This window comes from Phalacrocorax carbo, chromosome 5 (assembly GCF_963921805.1).
Source record: "Phalacrocorax carbo chromosome 5, bPhaCar2.1, whole genome shotgun sequence".
In the NCBI taxonomy this organism is placed as follows: domain Eukaryota; kingdom Metazoa; phylum Chordata; class Aves; order Suliformes; family Phalacrocoracidae; genus Phalacrocorax; species Phalacrocorax carbo.
This window is the reverse complement of record NC_087517.1, coordinates 8,343,163-8,357,613: the sequence shown is the minus strand read 5'-3', so window position 1 is coordinate 8,357,613 and position 14,451 is coordinate 8,343,163. Positions and strand designations below refer to the sequence as shown.

Genomic DNA, 14,451 nt, shown 5'->3' with positions numbered 1-14,451 from the left:
AATCTGGGCATTCACACCCCAAAGCAGTTCAGAACACTTTTCACTAATATCTGGAATCATGTAGCTCTTAAACTTTGGCCTTCTGAAGTACAGTGCAACCTAACCTTATGGAGCTATCTACGTATGCCCAAGACAGCACTGTGCCTACTGTAGTTCAAAACCAGGTATGGAACGCTTCTCAGGTAGACCTAGTTTCTTGAGCATGGTCAAAGACTACCTAAATACACTTGATTGGCATTGAATTCAACACTAGGTACAGGGGGCACAGCTGGTCTTACTAAAAAAATATGACAGTAGAAAGATATAGTGTGTTCTGAATAATAGCTTAGTGTTTATATTACTCATCAAAAAAATGGTCAGTCTTCAAATCTTCAGTTGCTGCTTCCCAACAATCTTCTTTTATTGCTAATCTGTAGTCTGATATCACATCCTTCCTATTAAATCATGTGCATGACAGTGTAATGGTTGCTATGGAGAGAATAAGCTAGAGAAAGAACTGATGCTAAACCAGTGAGAGGAAGGTTTTCCTGGAAAGGGGGAAGAGGAGTCCTTCTTCCTTGTTTAGAGACAACTTCTGTGTTTTGTCTTAAATGATCAAATAAAACACATAAACAAGTTGAAGAGCAGGATCCAAATGAACGCTGCTGCCCTCCTTCCCCTTGCTCAGACTTAGGGCTTGTTTCATGTTGAATATTCTGTACCTAAACAAACACAAAGCTGAAGTATTTGAACAAACCTGATTGAGATTTCATCTAGACCCACTATAGTGATACCATAGTCCTCTCTGTCAGCATTGCCAATGGCAGAGAAAAGGGGTGTGTGAATGGAAAAATACCAGATTTGTAACTGTGTACTGTGGCCTTAGCATGTGCTATATCATCTTCCTGTTTATAATCTTATACCGACACATCTATACACATATTTGTATGTATACACAAACTTTTCTCCTGTTGTACATGTAATTTAATCACAAATATTCCTGGTCCAGGACAAGTTAAGCTTTAATGCTGTTGCATTTTCTGCAGACCTTTTTGTTATGAGTTAGGTGGTACAATACAAACTCAATGAAAGCAGGTCCCTGTCCCATATCCCCCCATTCTGTTCTGTAAAGCTTCCAGAAAATGTGTTGCAAAATGTAGTCTGTAATTCTCCCTCTCACATTCCCTGCCCTATCTCTGTCTTCTCCCTAGTAGTTTCAGTGAAAGCCGATAGGCTTTCCTTAGGCTGTTTGGGAGCAAGGGGAGAAAAGCAAGTTCTGGGCACCAGGTGTTTTCACAGAACTTGCATCGCTGTTGGTGCTTATTGTCACACAAAATGAAGGAGATTGAAGACCTCCACTCAAGCCAATCTGAGCAGTTTTTAGACATTCTTTACCTTTCTTTCTCCCAATCTATAGCTGGAAGTTAGTCCTCACTGAAAACCTGACTTGTACTTACCCAAATCTGTTTTTCTCAGACTTACTGATGTAAGTCTTCACTGGTATTTGCTGGGGAAAAGATCATTGCAGGACATTCCTCCTGCAATTTTCAGTAACTCTAGCACCCACCTTTGTTTTCAAAGAAGTTCTCATATCAGTGGTTAATAGTCTGAATCTGAGAACAGCTGCAGGACTTGTACTCATCATCTCTGAACATCTGGAGATACTGTTGTGGGCCATATTTGGGTCACGCAAGGCAACCAGGAAAATTACTTAACCACTTAGGTTTCGTATTTAGTTACAGGCATCCTTGTAGTGTTCTGTATGAGAAACCCCGAACTGATCAGCCAAATTTGTCTTTAAAAAGAAACAAACAAAAAAAACCACCCACCCATTTTCTAGGTTATCTGAAGTTCTTACGAAACTGTAGGTCCTGCCAAGAGCTGCAGTTAGTGGTTCCCAGGCTCTAAAGTGAGAAATTGCATATTCTGGACAGGAAATAGTTAAGTGCTCAGTTTGAATTGAATACTAGTTCACTGGGCAAGAGAGAAAGGCCAAGTAATGAAAGAGCAGAAAGTAGTTACCTTGAAAAAAGCTAATGGTGTGGATGTTTACATTATTTTTACACATCTTTCAGAAATGATGCAACAGTCGTAGTATGTGAGGAATACAAAGTTCATTTTGCTACTTATGTGGATCAGTGCAAACTCTGGCTTTTAATTCTGACACAAAATATTCTTTACAACATTTTTAAGCAGCCTTTACTGAGCCTTTGTACCACTGTAGATCATAATTTTACATAGCGCAATGCGAAAACACAGTTAAGTGGAAGCTTTTTACTTGAAATACATATAAAAATGCAATTGCTGTGGTTTTTGAGGAAAGCAGCAATAAAACTTAGCAGCATGCTAGATATCTTGTAGAACTTTCATTGAGTCAGCAGGCTTTTTAATTTTGTAGTAGAAGCTATAATTTCCTTTTCCAATAGTTCTACAAAGGCTGTCTCTGAAGTCTTAGATACCTTGTGTAGTTGTGTAGGCTGGAATCCCTCTGCCTTTTACCAAAGTGTATGTAGACTGTTGATCATCTTTAGCTCTCACTGAACAGGGAAGCAAGAACCGGAGTTGGAGAGAAATATCTCTGTTCCCTCTGAAAACTTTGTTTTTGTTGGAAGTGTGAAATTTCTTGAGTACTAGGTGCCTCTAAATAAAGATGTTACAATTTGTTTAGACTTCCCTGCTGTAGTTTTTCACCTCTGCTTTCTTTGCTCAGTATCTACCTTATAATATCTAATGTGATCCAGAAGTGACCTCTGGTGCATGAGCTTCAGTGTTGGGTGTTTGAATATTCTGCCCACTGCCACCACTCTAATTGTATTTTGATTTTCCTCTTCGTTAGCTTCATCTTTGCTTTCTTGGTGCTCTTGTTAATTGTTATCCCCTATCTACAACTCTTTGTGAGCCATTGGCCCATAAAAATGAGCAGAATTCTCTCCTTTTTCTATAAGAGAATGCCTGTGCATTTTTCCAGGGCATTTTATCAGTCCTGAAAATAACAAAACAACTGGCATACGTTGAAGAGTACATGTTTAAAAAATCCTCTGGTGAGTTAACTTGATCTTTCCAATGAAAAGAGGACTTGTCTGAATATCGATAAGGGAAAACAAATGCTAAACTAACTACATGCACTGATATTACTTTGAATCTAATCCTTAGGTGTTTATTTGTGATTAGAATTGCTGTGATATTTTTAATTTAGAGTAGAGGGAATATTTCTAAAAGCACAAAAGAACTGTATTTGTGTTTCAGTCAGTGAGGCATGCTGCTAACTGTCCTTGGCAGCTCTGAAAAATCTCCAACTCCTTTAGGATGCCTGATGGTGTGATGTGAAATACGTGAAGCCAGAAAAAGGGCACGTACAGTAGTCCTTGAAATGTCATATTGTAATATACATAAGTTTTAATGCTAGGAATAAGTCAAAATTATTTGTATTATTAAAAAAAAAGAGAGAGATTGGGACTGTGCATGATTTGTAATATGGAGCTTGCAACTCTTTCCTACCAGTGATTCCGCAGCTTATGTTAGTAAAAGGTAGGATTGTTGATTGCTACAATCTCTAGTATGTTTCCAGAGTTGGAGACCGCTGAAGAATCAGATTTTTCAAACAAGGTCAATCAAGTCATTGCTTTCAAATGTTGTATTAAATACATTGATTGCCATAGCATTCAAATTAATGCTTCTGTGTAATTTGTCTGAGGAACCTAAGCTTGGTACATTTCTTCTCTTTGATGAGTTTATGATGTCTATTAATTTATTTTCATGTGATTGGCCTTCTAGGCAATCATTTGATGTGATCTTAAGCTTTTAATCTCTAATGCTTCAGGCTTACTGCAGCATGATTAAGCTAAAATTGTGTTTTGACAGGTCTATGACTGGAGCATAGACCATAGGAGCAACTCTGACTTCTAATTCTCTGGGAGTTGTGTACTTAATCAGTAGTGGTGGGGTATCTTAGCTGGCATATAAATTTCTGCATTTCTCCCTTTTCACAGTACAGTTATGTTTCTGTTTTCATGGGTTTAGCTCTGTCATGGTTTAACCCCAGCCAGCAACTAAGCCCCACACAGCGGCTTGCTCACTACCCCCTGGTGGGATGAGGGGGAGAATCGCGAGGGTAAAAGTGAGAAAACTCATGCGTTGAGATAAATACAGTTTAACAGGTAAAGCAAAAGCTGCGCATGGAAGCAAAGCGAAACAAGGAATTAATTCACTCCTTCCTGTGGGCAGGCAGGTGTTCAGCCATCTCCAGGAAAGCAGGGCTCCATCATGCTTAACAGTTACTTGAGAAGACAAACGCCATCACTCTGAATGTCCCCACCTTCTTTCTGCCTTTTTAAGGTCTACAAGTGTAAAAAAATGTAGTGCTTTTTGAAAACATCTCAAAACTACTCACAGAAACTGAATTTAGAGCATTTAACAGCTGACCTCTGTCTTGAAAGGGGTTTGTATCCTGTATCCATTATCATGAACAAATATCTAAATGTGACATTTGGTTGCAAATTTGCAAGGTTAAAATAGTATTGAACTGCAAAAAGTCTTCTTAAGCTTTTTTTTTTTTTGCAAAAAGCAATTTTACCTGACAGTGCCTTACTGATCAGCTGATGCTTTATTGAAGCCATAAGGTGTAATATAAGGGCAATGAGAGACTTTGGAAGACCAGCTGAAAGTAAAATAGAATGTTTATTTTGATGTAATTGTTTTACAGGTTGAAAATTGGTGTCCTCGTTTACCTTGGAGAGCAAAAAATCCTAATGAAGAAACTGATCAAAAAACAGTGGTAAGGAAAATGTTAAAACATGAGAAATAATTCAGTAATTGTGATTCATGCAAAAGATCCTGGAGTTCTGTGCCACATAAATGCTAATAAGACTAGAATTTACCTTTTTTAATCTTCAGCTCCTCAAAACCGAAGAGGAACATCCCTGACTGTATTACACATAGTTCATCATGTATCTTCTCCAGTCATTGTATTGCACTGCAGTCTTGGTGGTTGATTGCATTTAAAACCACTTTTTAACACTTTTGTGTTTAAATTTATGAAATATTGTACACAGATACTGAGAAAAATTACAAATCCATAGACTGTTCACCACTGTCAAGTGACCGTATGTGAAACTGTTCATTTTTTATTGTCCCATAAATCTGCACCCTATATATAAAAATGCCTTAACAGAAGTGGCTTATATACATTTCAGTTTTGTAGTAACATTTTGATTAGTCCCAATTTTTTGCTTTAAAAACTACAGCATGCAGAGTTGTTTCTTGACTGTTATAGCCTAATTATGTAGCACTTACGTATTTTAAGATAATTGCTGGGCTGTGTATGAACATTCCTTACATAATTTAGATATAGGCAGTCACATTTTGTAAAACCAATTGCTCTTAGATCATTCTAGCTTTAAAAATTAATATTTCCTTTAAAATTTATACTCTAGTAATGTTTCTTACTTCGTGGTAGAATAGGAGACTTTCTTGCATTTGGAAGATTCATGATATACATAAATCTTCAGTGTACTGTTCTGATTTTATATTGTGTTTTAGAGATACTTGAGCATCGTTTTGAAGCACATGAACAAAACCAAACCTTATATCGCAGAAATAAATATATTGTGAAACATTCCGAACATATTCTGGGGCTACCAAATACTACTAATAAAAATAACAGTAATTTATGTGCTTAGAAATGTCTGTTTAAAGATAGCTTAAATATTTGACCTAAAGTCTCAACTTGACTTTAGCATTAGGAGTGTACTTTTTTTTTTAATGAGGAATGTAAAGCACAGAGTTCACATTTGAGGGTTTTTCACTTCTGGAAAGTACACTATTTGAAGAATAACTGATGTTTTGGATTTTTTTTTTAATGCTTCAACTGAAGGCTGAAATTCGTATCAACTTTGATAATCTCTACAAAATGATGTCAAGACATGAGGAATTCAGGTGGATGATGTTACGCATCAGACGAATGGCTGATACCTGGATTGAAGCAATTAAATCACTTGCAGAAAAACAAAATTTGGAGAAGAGAAAAAGAAAAAAGGTAAATGAATGTATTTTCCATTCCTGCCACTTGCAGTCATATAGGCTTTTTTAAGGTTCTTGTTCCAGAAGTAATTTCAGAGTGAAAATACCAAATATGTCTAAAAGGCTCATGTTTATACTTGTGCTTTTTTTTAAAGAAACATTTTGCTGTTTGAAATTACCATTACAATGGATGTTGGCTTTACAAATAGTTTTACATACTTTCCATGAGTCAATGTTTGAGTAAGTTTTCTAACATCTTCAATTTTGGATAAAATAAAGACTATGTCGAAGTTGCTAAAGGGAGGAACTGTGAATTTTACTGCGAGCTGATGACACGGGAATGTTTTACATAGTTGTAGAAAACAAGAATTGTCTATCTTTTTGTCCGAAATTGAGACTTAATTGGTGTATTTCTGTTTTGGATTTGAGTAGACTTAAAGTTGACCACAACTTTGGATTGGATCAGTTTAGACATCCTGCAATGAGCTCAGTTTAAAAACTGAGATTCTTGAAGTGAAAAGTTCTATTTTGATTTGATTTTTTGTTTAATTACTTTAAGTAGTTAAGGTAAAGCCAGAAGTTGTAAACACAGCATCGGTTTCCCTTCCCACCTTGTTCTTACTGTAGCCACTCCTGATTGACAGCAGGCCATGCACAGTCATGTGTCTACCCTCTCTTAAGCCTGGCTGGCTGCAGCTCAGCTCCTTGCTTGAGATTCTCAGTCCTTGCATGAGGTGTAGGCCCTATTTGCAGCTATGTTTGTCACGTACTACAGCCCTTGAGTAAGCTCACCCTCTGTCAAGGAGCAACCCTTCTATTTCAAGCAGCCCTCCAGCCTGGTTTATTAAAGAAACATAACATCTGAGAATACAAAACCTCAAGAATAAACAGAAGCACAGGAAGGACTGCACAGGAAGTTTTGATGGGTGCTCTAGTGCTTATTCTTTGCTTAGACCTTTGAGGTTGCTCTGTAAAACATATGGTTATTTCATTTCAATATATCCAGTTCAGTCCTGGAAGCTGCAAGGGATTAGAACCAAATAGGTTTTAGAATGTTGCTGCTTTTTAGAGTGAGGGAAAAGGTTTTGGGGTGTTTGGGAGTTTTTATGCTGGTGCTGTATGTACCCAAATGAAGTAACAGTTCGGGTATGTAGCAAAGTGTTTGGAACTCAACTTCTGTGCTTCGTTAGAAAGGCAAGCACAGACTTCAAGGAACTACAGAGAAAACTCTTGTCTATTGGTAATGGAGAGGAGAGGCTGGGAAAGCATCCTGTTACTCTTATGCAGTCTTTACAACTTCTTAATGGCTTGTTCAAAGCAGCATACCTTTTCCTGAACTACACTGTCTTGGATAACCAAGTACATCCTACTTGAGAATATAAGTAGTTATTCAATCAAAATAAGTTAATGTGAGCCGCATCTTTCTGTGCAGAATTACAGATTATTTTGTGAATAACACTGATTTGGGGGGTTTGTTTAATTACTGATCTGCTGGCAGATAATAGTGCAAAACAACCTGGTAACATTCTTATAAGTACTGTTCTAGAGATCCATTACAAAATTAAATTATCGGAGTGGGAGTATTGGATAGTTTGGTTGATTTTTTTTTTTTTTTTTTTTTGGCTGTAGTTGGAATGTAATAAAAAGAAAAAAATGTGGTGGGATATTCTAGTTGCATGTTTAATGTCAATAACTCAAACATATGACTTTTCTTTCCAGATTCTTGTTCATCTGGGGCTTTTGACAAAAGAATCTGGATTCAAGATTGCAGAAAATGCGTTTAGCGGTGGCCCACTTGGTGAATTAGTCCAGTGGAGTGATTTAATTACATCTCTCTACTTACTGGGCCATGACATCAGGATTTCAGCTTCACTGGCAGAGCTCAAGGAGTAAGGAGATTATTTTAACTTCTGAAACTGGAATACAAAAAAAATGAATTGTAAACTCTTGAAGCTTCCATTAACAGTAGATAATTTCTTGAAGCATAAAATGAAAGTGATAATTCACTAAACAGACAATAAGATTATTTTCATGAGCTAAGTATATGTGCTATGAAAAGGATAATGTGTTTTCATTGTAGCTTCGGGCTCCTGAGACTTCATAAATGAATGTTGTAAAATTCAAACTAAGCAGCTTATTCTTTAACATTCCAGGTGCTTTAACCAGCTGCAACAGGAGATGTTGCAGGCTAGCCTAATTCTGTGTCCTCCGCTTCAGTTTCTGCTATTCTTCACTCAGTATCTGATTTTAAAATACAGGTTTAAATCCTTTAAACACATTGCTTCTGATGTAGTTAATTGCTTATGTTGGGTCAAATTGCTACCTCACTCATCTTTGTCTTGCCTTGCATACTAGTTCAGCATTAGGCATAAAACATCTGTTTTAACTTGAGTGCATACGCTTTTTCTGTAGCTTTCATTTTTTTATAACAAACATGACAGCATCATTTTATAGAGAGCTCTTATACTATAAAGCTGTCAATAGAAGTTAGAAATTATTTCAAATAATTTCAAAGCTCACTGTTTTTAAACATTCCAACCGTATTACTCTCTTGTTTAAACTACATGAGGTTTTTAGTGAAAATTAGCACTTTACTGGTGTATAAACAGTTCTTTAATAAATGCTGAGCATCTTTAGCATTTGAATGTTCTTACATGGTTCCTGATTTGGAAAAGCTTTTCGAAAAGGCTTTTTTTGAAAGGGCAATTATTAGTATAAATAGTATCACAGCCTCTATTCAAGGTATTTGGAAGGTAATGCTTTTCCATATTCCTTCTTTCTTTGTTTAGGATTATGAAGAAGGTTGTAGGCAACAGATCTGGCTGCCCTACCCAGGGGGATAAAGTTGTAGAACTCATTTACATTGATATTGTGGGACTCACTCAGTTTAAGAAAACCCTTGGTCCATCATGGGTGCATTACCAGTAAGTATAACACTTATTTGACCGCTTAACTCATTTATTGAAGAGCTTTTGTTGAATAACGTGTCAAAATACTGAGGTGAGTACATCCACATGAATTTGAATTTATGTAAAAGTGAAAATGTGGTTCTCTGTCTTTCACTCTTAGGAATAAAGGGACTATTACCTGTTTGTTGCATACCATCTTTATGCCCCCTATCAAGTTTGGGATTCTTGGATTCAAGCATTTTAAATCTTAATGAATTATATTCTCTTGAGTTACCATCTTTGCCTTTCTTTCTCCTCCTTCTCTACATCCCCCTTTCCTTCTGTTCTGTAAATTAGTAGATGAGCTGAGAGACTATTGGATTTTGTTGTTTAGTTGGAATACCAAAGGCATGTTTTGCTTGCCACTGTTTGTAGCCATACTGGATTGATGATTGTGGAGATTGATCTATTCTTATTTTATTGCCCAACAACAGCAACGCAATTTTTTCTGTTCTGATATTGGGCAGAAAGTTGTCTTCAGGGGTAAGTCTAAAGAATAAATCTTCTGGTAACGGTAGTTGTTGTTGCTTCTGCAATCTATAAACATCTTTCCTAATTAGACATGGAAGATGGGAGTTGCAAGAAATTACTTCGTACAGCCTATAGTTTTAGAACCACATTTCTTTTTGTCAACACTTTGTCAAACTTTAAATCAGGAAACATCCCATGTATTGTGCGAATACATCAGCATGAAATAAAACCAAATCTAATTTACTGACTTAAATTTTTCTGTATCTAATCAAATTAGCTGTGATCATGATCCGTAAAGTCCAGTAAACCCTACTGAAGGAAGATATTGAAAGGTGTTCACGGCAGGCAGAAAAATTTTCTCTGTACCTCACAATTTTCTAGAGCATTGGATGTTTTCAGTGTAATTTTAAATAAAGAGTACTGTGATCAGCATTGCAGATTAGATTACTCTTAATCTCTTCTTTGAAGCAGAGGAGTAAACGGATATTCTGTTTTTTAGGACCCTGCTAACAAAGAGAATCCCATTTTCCACTGAGCTACAGTTGGTTGTCTGCCTGCCAGAAGTAATCGCCACTAGTCAATCACATACAGTATTGTGGTCAGGATATAAAACCATACTTACAAATTTACAATGTTTCTTCCCTTTTGCTCTCAATTTCTTATTTTGTATATTCTGTAAAGAAGATATAGAAATACACCGTGACATTGAGACTATTGGATTAGCTCTTCAATTTTTCTTGCTTATTTCATTAATCATTAAATCTTAAGTTGTCAATCTGTTTTTCATTGATTCCTAATTTGTGGTAATGACTGACCTTTTCTATTTTAGGAGGGTAGAATTAAATTTAACTCTAAATAAATACCTTAAGGTAGCACATGAGTTTTTGTAGGGCTTTTAGAGAAGAAAGCAGTTATTTAATGCCTCTCTTCTACAACACTGGATTTCATGGGATGGAATGGGACTTCTCATCCATACCCTTCCTGAAAGTAGATTGGATATATTTGTCCTTCTTGAGAGATTTTTGCCTAAGCTTTTACTGAAGACTCCAAATGATGCCCCAGCCATTGTTTTATATTGTTAAGCTTTTCTTTAAAATATTTTTCTTGGCCTGATGTCTTGCAAACTGCCCATTACTGCTTATTCTAATATTGTTCTGGGGAATAAATTACCTCCTTCCCATCTCCACCAGCCTCTAGATCATCTGTATACTGCTTTGCTTTCAACTTTGCCTTTCTTCAAAATAAATTTAGGGGTTTGGATCATTACTTTTAATTCAGGTTTTGCAGCATGGTGTAGCATCATGCTAATATGCATACCTCAAATTTTGTCATCACAGTATTTAAGTTAAAACTAATAAGTCCAGTGTAAGAGCATAATTCTACCTCTTTGTTTAATTCACTCCACTGAAATAAACATTATCACAAATAAAGCTGTTTGTGTTCTTTGCAAACTTTGCTTTTTCACTCAATTGTATTTAATGTCAGTCGGAATAATTTTTTGTCTTTGTCTTATGACATACAGTTTTTCAGCAGATATGCTGGTCAGCTCAGTCTGGTTTATGCAGACCAGACTCAAATACAAATAAGAAGTTGTTTATTGGCTTCAGATTGGAATAGCGTGGTGGAATACACCTATGCCTTCAGAACAGTCTCTTGATAAGGGTGCCATTTATAACCTTTGTGAGTGAACTTGAGCGTGGAGGAAATTTTTGGTAATCGCAAAACAGGTTTCTAGAACTGCTAGCTCAAAAGAATGACCCTGCTGCTCTGAGAGGTGAGTATTTCTGAACAACTGAAATGCTGGTTTGTATGCCTGAGATCTGTAGCACCAGTGACTCTTGGGTAGATGGTAGGTGGTATAGATGGTGCTGTAGATAGCATAAATTTATCAAAACAGATCTCATTTTTGGGTGCACCTTATTTTCAAGCAGAAGAGTGCCTGAACATGCTGTATTTTTCAGTTCTGAAGTCTGGATTTATGCAGCTTATGTGCAATGAAGCTACGTAAAATTTAGTATCTTAATATAGTTAATGAGTGCAGCTCATTGCCTTTCTTAGCACCCGCATCCTCCTTACAGCACATAAGAATCTGGTACTTTTTCATTTTTCTACAGTCTCTCTAGCAATGACTCATTCCCATATGCCAAAATTCCAACTGGCTTTATTCTTGAAATAAATTAACATGACAGCTATCCTGAAAAATGAGCAACTCCTGCTTCTTACATGTTCTCTAGAATACATCTGCTTTAGGAGGGTTATTTTCTGACTAAGTTTTTACATTTTAAATGCGAGTACTGAGTGGCCTGTAAGTTAATGTGTGTGTCTGCAAGGATTTCTATAGGTAGATATGAGCTGCTCATGATCTGAGCTGGCTGGACATAAGCCAAAACAGTCTGGAGTCTGTGTATCTCTGCTGGCATGTTGCTGTGCCTGAGCACCTACAAATTGAGTTTTGACCAGCTTGCTCCCAGGAAGATGTCTGCAGCCACTGGCATCTGTGTACACTTTATGTAACGGTTTATGCTGGCGTAGGCACTAGCTGCTGACAGTGGTGGGTGCTGCTGGCCAGCATTGCTCACACAGACAAAGATGATGTAAGTAGAGTAAAATTGTAACCTCAGGTGGGAGAAGGATATGAATAAATGTGTATAAATACTTCCACTATGACACCTTGGTTAAGATTGTGCTTATGCCCAATATTTAAGGAAAAACCAGTGACTTTAAAAACGGTCATAATTCTGTTACTTTTGTCTAAATTTGTTATAAGGCCCAAAATAGTCACTTTTAGTATCTTAGAAGACGACTTTAATGTGGATGTTTCTATAAGCAGTTGGCTACCCACCAATCCTCTTTTTAATTAGTTATTGAATAGACTAATTAGTCTGACCCCGAGTCCAAGGCATGCCGTAATTCTCTGCAACTTCCTGCTAAAGCTAGGTGACACTTTAGGAAGGAGGGGACAACTGAGTGAAAAACTAAAGTTAAAATCACACTAAATTAACATGTTGATTTAAAATATCCCCGCTTTAAAATAAACAGTTTTGCCATTTTTAGAATGAATTATTTCACTTTAGAAATGTTGAAACATTATATGTAAAAATCAAAATTTTGTTTAAAAATCAAGTGAAAGAGATTTAAACCACTAAGTGAAACAAATTGAGAATATAGTACTTAGGCAATTGAGGCACTTCTACATATGTTAAAATACCATTTCAGCATAACTGGCATTAGTTACATTAATTTCTATATTCTAAATCTTTACTTTTCCAGGTCTTTTCTGCTGTATTTCAGGGATTAGGTTCATCACTTGAACCTTTGATCTACCATTCCTGCACACACTTGTACTTTTCTGCTGTGATATTTATCTCTTGTCGTTCTGACTTTACGTATGCCTGAATGATATAAATATATTCTGTTTTCCCTGTTTCCTGGTTTAGCTTAGTTTCTGTTGCATCACATTTTCTGTCCTTCAGAGACCCTGCGTGTGTTGGACGTAGTTACACATATCCCTCTGAACAATTAGTGCTACATACCTTACATCTGAATACAGGAAAAAGAGAGGAAACAAAGCACTTTGAAAGGATCGCATGCGATGTAGTGCTCCTTACATATATAATTTGACAAACTGCAGTAATGTTGCAGTTTTTCAGTAGCTTTCACCTATTTACCATTCCCCTGTACTCAAGTACCTGGCCAGAAGCTGTATATTTGATCAGAATTTTGCTTTAAGGCCTACCAAGAATTAAGAGGGCTTTTATTACTGAATGATTCATCAATGCAGAAGTTGTTTTGGTCCTGCTAGAGTATTTTGTATGATGCAGAGATAATTGCCACTGTTCTAAAATAATTTCATTGAGAACAGTTGACATAAAACACTGCACAGAAACTGATCTGTCAGCTTTGTTGTTTGGTGAATCATAATGTGTTGTATATTTTGACTTTCTTTTTGCTTGAAAGATCTCTGAAGATTAAAAGAAAAGTAAATTTGCTCTATTTGTACTTTCAAATACAAAGGTGGCATTTCATATGAGGGTTTAGAAGTTGATGGTTTTTTTCTATTTCCCAATTTAATGGATACTTTAGAGAAAGTAGGAACATAAAAGAAATATGTAAATGTATTTTTGGGATAGATTCTTTTATCTTCTAAAGCTGAAAAATGGTTGGAGCTAAGTTCTTTCACCTTTTGGGGGCTAAATTCTTTCACATTTTAAAGCCAAAACCCTGGTGTGTTACTGAAGAGAATATATATGGGCTCAGAGCATGGGAAATGTTGAAGACTGGGAAACAGAGCCGTTTTCAGTAGTAACTTTTGCATCTACCTCCCATCTCTGTGACCCGTGAGGTTATCTCTTCCTTAGCACGCACAAGCCCGGTGATACGATGCGCATGCCCAGTGATGAGGGTTCATGTCTTTATAACATTGTGGCACATGATGTGGGAACATGTCATATGTAAGTCTCTTCTGAAAATTTTGTTTGTGGAGGGCTGAAGAATGGTCAGCAGCTTTGGAGCCATATAATCCAATTCATTTGCAGTGGAGCCAGTGGTCAGTATGACAGGTTTGGCAGGTTGCATTTTGGGAACATAACTTCTAGAATCTGTATGCTAGAATGTGTGTCCTCTTCTTCATACCAAGGGTTTTTCTGCCTTTCATGTACTATGGGCCCATTTTTGAAAGGAGTTGCTTATAAAAGAAGTTATTTTCTTTTTTAAGGAATTAATAGGAGTTTAAAAAAGGAGCGAGCATAATTCTCTCACCCCAGATCCTTTTGTAATCCAATGCCAAAGTTTCTCTCAGTTGTAGACTGGTTGTTGCAGATGTTTGACTTCTATATTGTTTCTTCAAAAGTCTGTGACAAAATGTTTCATAAACAAAGAAATGGTCTGTCTGCAAGCATTTAGCAAATTAATCTGTCTTCAGTGCTTCTCCGGTAGGCTTAATTGACCCGAAAGTCAGAACCTGGAGACTAAATACAATTGTTTAAAGACAAAGTGCTATTCTGCTCTGATCTTCTTGGCACGTGGCCCTTGGCAG

At 36.6% G+C, this 14,451-nt stretch overlaps 1 protein-coding gene across 6 annotated transcripts in view; it reads left to right on the top strand.

The window, feature by feature from the left end:
- MGAT5 (alpha-1,6-mannosylglycoprotein 6-beta-N-acetylglucosaminyltransferase) overlaps positions 1-14,451 on the top strand; it is a 137,409-nt gene that overhangs the window by 80,192 nt on the left and 42,766 nt on the right. For all 6 annotated transcript variants that reach the window (XM_064451080.1, XM_064451082.1, XM_064451085.1 and 3 more), the window contains 4 exons: positions 4,682-4,753; positions 5,852-6,013; positions 7,717-7,886; positions 8,787-8,921. In XM_064451080.1, the coding sequence (XP_064307150.1) occupies positions 4,682-4,753; positions 5,852-6,013; positions 7,717-7,886; positions 8,787-8,921 (539 nt within the window). The remainder of the gene's footprint in view (positions 1-4,681; positions 4,754-5,851; positions 6,014-7,716; positions 7,887-8,786; positions 8,922-14,451) is intronic.